At 36.8% G+C, this 10,134-nt stretch overlaps 1 protein-coding gene across 1 annotated transcript; it reads right to left on the minus strand.

Moving 5' to 3' along the window:
• Positions 1–988: 988 nt before the first annotated feature.
• LOC124630024 lies at positions 989–6,345 on the minus strand. Its single transcript, XM_047163725.1, has 3 exons — positions 6,278–6,345; positions 5,294–6,071; positions 989–2,766 (listed from the first exon to the last, which is right to left on the minus strand). The coding sequence occupies exons 1-3, from the start codon at positions 6,304–6,306 to the stop codon at positions 2,668–2,670; spliced, it is 906 nt and encodes a 301-aa protein (XP_047019681.1). The 5' UTR covers positions 6,307–6,345; the 3' UTR covers positions 989–2,667.
• Positions 6,346–10,134: the final 3,789 nt, after the last annotated feature.

The following is a 10,134-nucleotide window of genomic DNA, read 5'->3' on the forward strand; positions in this document are numbered from 1 at the left end:
TACATTATGAATCCTTATAACGGTGTTCTAAAATCATATGAACGCATGGAACGTGGAATAGATACTTGATCAGGTACTATATAACAGTTTCTAGAAGTTTCTTCGAGATTATCCTGTTTAGGGTATCAGCTTTCACCCTTTTCTGAAACAATGTTGAACTCTCCATCTTCTGATATGTTAAGTGCTTCCAAAGTGTTGAATTATTTATTCTTGTATATTTAAGCTTCATATTTATCTACCTACGCGAGTAGGTCTGGCAACCTAATACAAGGCAATGTAAATTTATCAACTTTCCGTTTTCAGAATCATAACTGAAGACGCACGAGTAAGCAAATGCGGGATCATTCATTGTCAAAGCCATATAATTTTGGTAGATAGACAGTTCATTAAGGGAAATCACCTGGCTTTTACATTAAAATTATAGTATGTCGTTGACTTCCGAATCCTAAATCTATTCCTAGAACCTAGGGTGTGTAATGAGGTTTATTTATCACTCATAAGACTTTCCGTATTAGTTTAAACCTAATGGAGGATTCTGTATTCGAATGTACCAGAAATGTACTTAATCATGAATGTGCTGATAAATTCCTCTCAAACTGATCAGGAAGAAAACGTTTTATATAAGTACTGTAGTCGCTATCTTAACAAGAACTATCTAAACTAGCTGTGAAAGACCTATTTGGGAAGACTACTTGGTAATAAGTCTACAGGTCTCTCTATTTGGGTTATCATGTCGAGAATTCAAAATGTTTTTTATTCGATGATGACAGCGGGCTAACAGGTTGAGTACCCCGGCTCTTAAAAGCTTTGTTAGTTAATTTATTAGACCCTCGCTAAGTGAAGTATATTTATACTTACGTCCAGATCAGGGTGAGGTTTACGCATTTGTTTTATTACTCTTTTACCGAGAGAAAGGAGAATAAATTACGGAAGTGATCAAGGAAGTAGGGAACGTATCATTAAAATAAAATGCAGTAAAAGATGCTCGTACAATTTACGTAATGATTTTAATAATGTTTTGTCGTTTATATTGATACAATTTCATAGCTCGCTAAAGTCTGGATTCATATCCATAGTTTCATTTTCAGTTACAAGTAGGCAATAATTAAAAAAATACCTATCTATTAAAATACAGTAATGCCTATACAAAATACAAATACACAGATAGCAATTTATGTATCTACAGATAGACAATATTCTGAGCAATACTTTGCAAAACGGTATCTAAACACCTGCTTGGACAAGTTAGTATACAAAATTAAGTTTATCTACATCATAAATGTTTAGGCTTCAACGACTATTTTACGAGTTTGCAGACTGTAAAAGTAATTACTGAGATTAAACCGAAATGTGTACAGAACCCTAACTGTATTTTACAATTTAATTTTAATGTTTAACATCAACTAGTAATACTTTACAGGCCGTATTATATAACATTATTCTAAGTTAAAGGATCGTGTAGTTTCAACATAGGAAAGTAATTTGACTTTACTTTTAAACAGATATGTACTTTTGAAAGATACAATTACTTATCAAATCTTATAAATGGTGATTCTTAATTAGGACAATTTAGGAATGTTTGAAAATGTGTGTACAAAAATGATTGTTTTACGAACAAAAGCAAATGTTTTGTTTTAAAATAGCAAATAGAAAAGGGGTAACAAAGATTTTTTTTTGTATTTTTTTTTTCGGTCTCATAGACCAAATGCCATATTCAATAACTTCGGATAAGAAGCAGTAAAGCTAAAATATCACGTAATCCTCTGCTTTCCGAGAGAATCTTAACCCTAACAGATAAATAGATATATTCGTATATTAAGTTTGTGTACGTTTTTGCTTTGCAAAAAGTTTGTTTCGTGGTATTGTCTGCATAGACCGTTAGTAAGTTTAACTTAAAATAATGAGTTAGCACCCGAGAGAAAATACAATGTTTTCCAGATAGGCCAAATTATGCAATAACATGATGAAAAGAAATAGGTAATATTAGGTATTTTTTCGTGATTACCTAATTTTCTAAAAATAAAAATAGTACATAAGATTTTGAAGAATTCGTTTTACAAAATTTCTTTGACATTATCGTTCGCAATCGAAAAAGCAGTAAGATACCCCTGCATTTTTATACAAAATAAAAAATAGATTTAAATGTTTCTTATCGTTAAGTGTTTTGATGTATTGACTTCTATCTAAATAATTATAAGTCTTAGACGATCAGTACCTACCCATATTTACAAATTGCACTCATTGTGCGACATAGCTGCCAATTGAAGGAGCAACTTTTATTATAATTATATCATGCATTTTTCAGTCAACGACTCATTTGTTCTAATGGAGATTATAGTCACATTTTGTACCATCATTTACACCCGTACTCACGCTTAACGTAACTACCACTAGTTCTTTACCGGAAGAAGTGTTCATAGAGATAGAAAAGGATCTTCTAAACTTTTTTTTTGTAATATAATCGTCATTGACACAAATTTACTTATTATTCGAAGTGGACGACAAAACTTTATGAAATGGATACATTATACGCGTGACAAATGTTAATATATTTTTTTGTTGTTTTGTTTGCCCGTAACGCGAACCCATGATGTCGCCGCTGCGTAACTATTTAGTCTACTTATTACTCAGTCTCATATTTGTTGGCGATAATTCTGAAGTGTTAGTTTAAGTGGCGATGCGGTGTTTTAGGCCTCGAAGTTCCCCAACTAGATCCGAGTCGTCTGCAATGAAACGTTTTTCAATTCTTCGTCCTTTTGCTGGATCCTGTTGACAAAGAAACATTATCTCAATTGTCAATTCATTAATTAATTGAAAGAATATTGAGTCGCTAATAGCGATGCGCGAGGTGTTTCAGCACTATAGTGTATTCACGGAGACGAGTTAGTATAGCGCCTTCTCTATTGCACATTTTCATACAAATGACAAAGACAAAAAAAACTTTTTTAGGATCAGTGGGCGTTAACAATACCTTAGAAATGTAAACGTGCGTTCACACTGCGCTTCTTAAAAGTACGCTTAGTTTTTTCTTGCGGCTTCGTCTATCGTATTAATTGAGAGACATTTTGATAGAATTTATTTATTGTTACCTACTTTTTTATTTAACTGATGGATATGAAGGAAAGAAATAAAATCGAGAGTTAATGATTATATTTTCTTTATTATATTATAATATCTACCTAGTATACATTTTCATAACATATCATCATCATCATCACTCTCCGTACTATCGCTACTGTCGTTTCCTACATTTATTATGAATCTTTCAGTCATTGCTTCCACATTTCTGTCCATGGCATCCATTTTGGGCTCAACTATTTCTTTGACATGCTTTATACATTTTTTCCATTTCTCTGCGTCAATATATTGAATGGATTCCTTTAATACAATTTTTAATTCTGCCATTTTGTGTGTTTTCATGTGTGAAGCTACATTTCCTTTAACTTGAGCCCACACTAGCTCAATTGGATTTAATTCGCAATGATACGGTGGCAGTCTCAGTACAGTTTTGTTTTGTAACTTTGCCATTTCGTCTATAATACAAGCGTCGTATCGCTGTCTATGGTTTTTAACAATGTTTAATAATTCACGTTTCAACATTTCAGCGTTACAGCTAATATTTTTTTCGCGTAACCAATTACATATATCCTGTTTTTTAGATTTGGCCGTTGGGATTCGCTCTATTTTCCTAGAGTGATAGGAAGCGTTATCCATGACTATCACAGAATTATCGTCCAGCATATTTAAAACTTCTCTAAACCAATTTTCAAATTCTTCGGCATTCATCTCCTTGTGATAATCGCCTTGTTTCTTCGACTCAAACATATTTAGACCACCTTCGACGAATCCATCCTCACTCCCAATATGAGTAATAAGTAGTCTTTTGCCTTTTCCTGTAAAGAGAATATAAAACATGTTATAAAACACGTGTTTCAACACTGAGAACATAACTATAACTTAATGATAATAATAACAATGGATGTAGCGCACCTGGGCCAGTTTTCTATGCAAAAATTGGGAAAAAGTATTTTATTATGATAATGCTCATTTATGACAAAAGAACAATAAACCGGTCATTAGCACACATGCGCCGCTTAAAAATTAATATTGACCATTACATAAATAAAAAATACACACCTGAAGGTGTTTTCAAGCCAGTTGTTAGTCCATTAATAAAAGCGTCTCGCCTGCTTTTCACTGTGGTATCGACCCAAGCTTTTGAGGTAGTGTGACCTTCATTCACCCAAGTTTCATCTAAATAGTAGATTTTTTGATGATTATTTCGTGCATTTTTGATAGCTCGCAGATAATTTCTTCTCCAAAAGAATATGTCATCGCGATCCAGCAATAAGCTGTTTCTGCTTCTCTTACAAAATTTAAAACCAATTTTTTTCAATATTTTATGTAGCGTCGTTCTCTTTATAACGCCCAAAGTGCCATCATCACTGATTTTCTTTAAAATCTTATCAAGAGTAGGTATTTCATTCTGCGCGAAGAAATTGTGGACTATATTTCTGATGGCACATTTTGTAAAGTTATCAATCGTATCAACAATTGACAAACGTTGCTTCAATTTCTTCGGAGATTTTAGCTCGCCACTATCATTCTTCTCTTTTACAATTCTATGAACAGAAGCCCAGTGAACACCTAAAGAAGATGCAACTGCTTTCAGAATGTCACCCTTGGAGGCCGAAGAGTCTGCATTTCTCATTGCGTGGTACATATTTAAAATCATAGTCTTCTCGGTAGACAAAAAAGCCCGCCGTTTTCTTTTAACAGCAGATTGTTCGATATCCGCCATTATCTCAATCAAAGCAATCAATCATATAATCCAATACACCAGCCGGTTCACAAGTTGAGCGCACAGTCACAAAGAAGAGCACGTCTGCACAATACGGGAAGTATGAGTAGACTAAAAAGTACTCGTACTGTGTACACCGCCTTAGCATTTATCACTGACCAATCGCAGTTAAAAAATTGTGTGAGTGAGATAGCGCTCTACTAACTCGTCTCCGTGAATACACTATAGTAGTGTTCCCCCCGGCGCCGACTGACCCGGCCTCGGGCCCACTGTGTCACCCGCCAGGCCGCCACCCCCGGCCCGGCCACGCTATTTTTAGACTTCGGAGCTTCCACAGTCTTAGTGCGTTTCCAAACAATGAAACATTTATATTTATCGACTTGGGTTAGGGTTTTTATGAAGTCTACTAAAGTTTTTTTCTTTTTTTATGGAATCATACAATTTTAGATGCTTAGAAAAAAGTACATTGTTACGTCAATTTAGTCGACTTACTTGTATTTTTTTGTTTGCTGACTTGTCCGCGAAGTACTGAACAATAGTATCGTAGAAGGCGTTGCTTCTTTTGTTCTGACTGTTCTGGTGTCCGTGGCTGAACGGGTTGTTGGCAGGCCGGGGCATCACGACTTCCTTGTCTCCAGCTTTCGGCGATACGGTGGTAATCTCAGGGGCAGCTGTAGTGACGCTTCTTTTGTTTCCGTTCCAGTTGATAAAGCCGTCGTCTGAAGCGTAGTCATCGTCGTCAATCCTGGGCACAGTTTTGGGCACATGATACAGAGGTTTTCCTGCTAAAGCCTTCAGTTCTCGAACATCTTCATCCTCGGCATCGTGCTCCTCGTAATCAACAGGCGGGAAGGCTGCGCGGGCATTCTCGCGCCGCCTCTGTGCGTCTTGAGCCATTTGTGTAAGAATCAAATTGTCGAGGAAGGCTGCACTGACGTCATCAACGTCGTTGGATTGCCAGCGGGGCGTGGTGTCACTCTCGAACCAAGTTTCTTGTCCGATAGGTAGCGCTGCTAGTCTTTCTTCTTGTCGCTTTGGTGCTTCATTTGCAATGAAGTGACCATAGGGGTCGTAAAAGTAGGGGTATGGGACCTGAGCGTGCATGTCAGGCACACTGATCGCCGGTGCATCGTAAAAGTATTGCACTTTGGGAGCATAGTAATATTCATCATCGGGGTACTCCCTAGAGGTTTGCGGGTACATTGGCCATCCCTGCATAGGGTAAGCCTTTGCTTGAGCTACTAAGTAGCCAAGTAAGACTGAGAGTAGCCTAAAATAAAAATTTGCACTGTTAATTTCATGAAACTTCTTTGATATTAGAAACAATTAGATGAAAGGTTATTTATTTTTCAAGATAATTTTTCAGGCATAAAAAGAATTCTGCAGGAAAACACTAGTAAATATCCAAAATATTTGTTGTGATATTGCTTAATTTAATTCGTTATTAAGAAAAATAAAATAAATAATGAAGCTTACCTTAAGCTCGACAGCCGCATGTTGCACATAATTCACAGTGAGATGTTAGTCAAGGCGCGATCTGAACACGACTACAAGTAGGAGGGGAGGGCCCGCCGGCTTTATAAGCAGGTCGCCCACGCGCGCCGCCCACACGTTCTCAATGAAACAGCGTCCCCCGAGCACCCCCTGTGCACCCCACCTACACCCCCATTTGCCCCCAACTCAACGGCAGCCTGGCGACCCAACACCCCCCATCTAGCCTCAACCCGCGGCATTCTGCTATCGATCGCGCCCACAGATTATTCATCTTGCTATGACACTGTTTTTACTCCCAGCGAACCTTTGACGACGATTGACAAGCGGTTACTTCATAATATTTTAATGCATTTTTTCTAAGGAAACTCGATTAAAGCTTCCACATGAGACATTGGATTGAGCAAATGTGGCAGTGGGGTGGCATGCCTTCTGTTCTGGGAGGCGCGACAATTACCTATAGATAGATATTGGACGCATTATATTTGTAGATGTGTAGACACAGTATACTGAAACTGTGGTTTAAATTTAGCTCTGTAAGGGTCTGTATGTGTATGAAACGAAATCACGCATAAAACACTAGCCTAATTTTACAACTGAAAGCTCTGAAACATATATCTTCGCTGGTTTCTAGGAATTTGAATAATCAAAGTTTGTGCTCTACATAACATAACTTTCAGTTTTCTCCTCATTTAAGATTGAAACATTTAATGATGTCGAAAGTTTTGTACAAAGCTTCGGAAAGTTATTAATTTTGTGTTCGGAAAATTATTTGGATGAAATATCTTATTTCATTTATTGCTATTCTCGTACGCATTGAAAGCTTCATTCATTTTCTTTTCAGGCTGGTGGCATTCATGCGTATGACGCAAGCCAGACAATTAAGTGGAAGAGCTTCAGTAATAGCCGTGCTCGAGTGTAAGTGTTCTCCAGTGGAGAACTCGTGTGGGACGTAATGACCGTACTGCGTCATGAGGAAGGAGCTTCGCGACGACACGAGCGCCGACTACTTTGTCTGCGGCTGGCGGACTCTAACTACGTATGTGTGTAAGTACGATATATAACTATTGTTTTGGTCGCCGCTTTGTAGATAGGTAGGTTTAAAAGCAGTTGCATATAAATACTTATCGGGTTCATGTATCATACGCAAATTGTATATTTATGTTTATGTATTTTGCTTGCAATATGGCGGTAAATTGGCTGAATTACGATTTTACTCATTAAAGTTACGATACTTATATACAAGATAACTTCCCTCGAGACAGAGGAAATAGCAGGATACAGCTAGTAATTCATCATCTCCCGAGCCTTTTCCCAACTATGTTGGGGTCGGCTTCCAGTCTAGTCTGATGAAGCTGAGTACCAGTGTTTTACAAGGAGCGACTGCCCTATCTGACCTCCTCAAGCCCCTAACCCCTTGGTTAGACTGGTGTCAGACTTACTGGCTTCTTAGTAACTGAATATAATAATTGGTAGATAGCTATAAAGCCGAACTAATGGGCAACATGGTTTTGTATGCAACGTAGGCTGAATGTGGGCGTCCAACATTTGTTAACGAAAGTTTTTCTAGAAATACATAATTGAATATTTCGAATGGAAATATAGAATCAAATTGAATTAATCTGTTTTTTTATATGCCATGGAATCATCATTAAAGGTCAAAGTTGAAAATATATTGGTTCGAAGCTATATGGTGTACCAGCTGCCTCGGATAAAGGTTTTAGGTTGAGTACATTATTGTCATTATAAAACTGTCAATTCGGAAAAAAGTTTACAGTACGGTTATTTTACGCATTTTCTTTTGATTTTATAGAAAACAGTATATCATGACTTTAGAACATGATATTACTGTAACTAGTGATAACATTCACTTTGAATGAAATGATTTCTCGTTTAAGGCGATATAACCGTTAATCGACTTCGTAGAATTTCAGATTTCCGAACGTACGATTACCTAAAGCGCTTAAGCAGAAAAACATGATACCTACCATTTAATCGCTTCAGACTTCAGTGGAAATTCATAAGATAAAGTGCTACATTTTTAAGGGCAAAAGAAACACCGCGTGGGTGTAGTTAACGTTCCTCGACCTACGCCTTCGTTATAAAAGATTTTTACTTCGAAAGAGATCAAACATTTTGTTTAATTGTTAATATAAAGTCGTTTCAGGACAATGGCAGGACTTTTATTGTTAATTTGTGTAAGCTCTAGACACTCAGGTGAGTACCTAAGGAGGAATCTTATAAGATTTATAGGTTAATAGATTGGACTATGAAACAGTCAAACAGTCATAATTCCTAAGCCCAACACAACTTGTCAATTGTGCAGTTTTATTACAACAATCATGATAGTAACACAAAGACTGCAGTGATTATCTCGCTGTGATTTTTATGGTAGACACGCATCATAAATATACAAGGTGTTGATTTGCATTTGTGCCATAGTTCAGGAGGAGGACATACAATACGTAAATAAACGATTGGAATTACAGTAAATGGGAAATAACTAAATGCACTGCTTTTTTTGTCATTGTAATGTCGTGGTATTTCCGAAGTAATCCAATTTTATGAATGAAATTTATGAGTGATCGTTGCGTTTGCTTTGTGTTTGCGTTTGTGTGAGGGTGCAGCACGGTTTTAACGCCAGTAACATACGCGCCAAGTTTAAATAAGGCTAGATGACATTTACGGAATTCCGAAAAAAAATTAAAGAAAAAAAAATTACGTACCAATTTTTTTATTGATTTGGGTTGAGAATCATTAGCATAATTACCTCCTTGAATATAGCACGGATGCAAATCAACAGCTTGTATTCAGACATAATTGGACTTTTCGTGGTCCGCAAGGCATTTTTTGTAAATATGAAAAAACAATAGTGTCCGCCAATCAACGAGAAAATGTAATGTGTTTTGTTTTCATACTTTATGATAACTCTGACATTAGAAGTTTACAATTTGAACATTTTATTAATGGAATGTATCTCATGGCGACATTCGTCAATAAATTCAACTAACATAGTAACTTTATACGCTAGCTCTTTCAAGTAAGAGTATATGTTATATGATATATGATATTATACCGTGCGTGCAAATAGGATATGTATTTTCACTAAAATTATCTCTACAAATTGGTACCATAAAATCAAACTACCGTCTTTTTCAGATCTATAACTTCTAAAAATACTCTTATATAAATAGTAGCTTGAACTTTATAGCCACATGATGTTTTTCCCACGTAAATAACCGAGGTTAACCCATATTAGTTATTTTTGGTGACACGTCGAAAGTTCAAAGGTTTGACGCTCTATTTTGAACTTGTTTAAGTTAGTGAGCTAAGAATCTGGGTCATATTCAAAAATATGAGGAACTGCAAAGATAGGAAATGGAGCATTACAGCATCAAAAGCTTTTCTAACTTATTTAAATTGAAAAGCCCAAAGTAGCTCGGGAGATTTAAAATAACTTTTGTAACGTAAAGATATTGCTAGTGCAATGATCATTACCTATATATGGATACCTAGGTGCTATTTGGTTTCGTAACCATTATAGATCGCAGAAAGTTCTCGCGGGCGGCACTCCTAGCCTCCATGGGGTAGGTCGGGAGAGGGGGAAGTATCGGGTGAAATTCGGTGCATTCGAAGTGCATCGTCAGGTTTGGGAGCGGAAGTCGTCACAAACAAGAGGTCGACGCCCGCCTGGCGCCTTGCAGTCGTGGTACAGTCGATATACTGCGAAAATACCTTCAGCGTACTTTAACTTATGGGAAGCCTGTCAAACTCCCGGGTCTCGCAATACCGCCCTGGCAGTGAAAAACCTTACGAAACTTTCAAACTTCGCATAAAATGTA

This window comes from Helicoverpa zea, chromosome 4 (genome assembly GCF_022581195.2).
Source record: "Helicoverpa zea isolate HzStark_Cry1AcR chromosome 4, ilHelZeax1.1, whole genome shotgun sequence".
In the NCBI taxonomy this organism is placed as follows: Eukaryota; Metazoa; Arthropoda; class Insecta; order Lepidoptera; family Noctuidae; genus Helicoverpa; species Helicoverpa zea.

Coding starts and splice junctions, on each gene's coding strand:
- LOC124630024 (XM_047163725.1), bottom strand. CDS start 6,306: ATGTGCAACATGCGGCTGTCGAGCTTAAG. Junction 6,072..6,277: donor ATGCGGCTGTCGAGCTTAAG/GTAAGCTTCATT, acceptor TTTTTATTTTAG/GCTACTCTCAGTCTTACTTG. Junction 2,767..5,293: donor CAGCAAACAAAAAAATACAA/GTAAGTCGACTA, acceptor CTTTGTCAACAG/GATCCAGCAAAAGGACGAAG.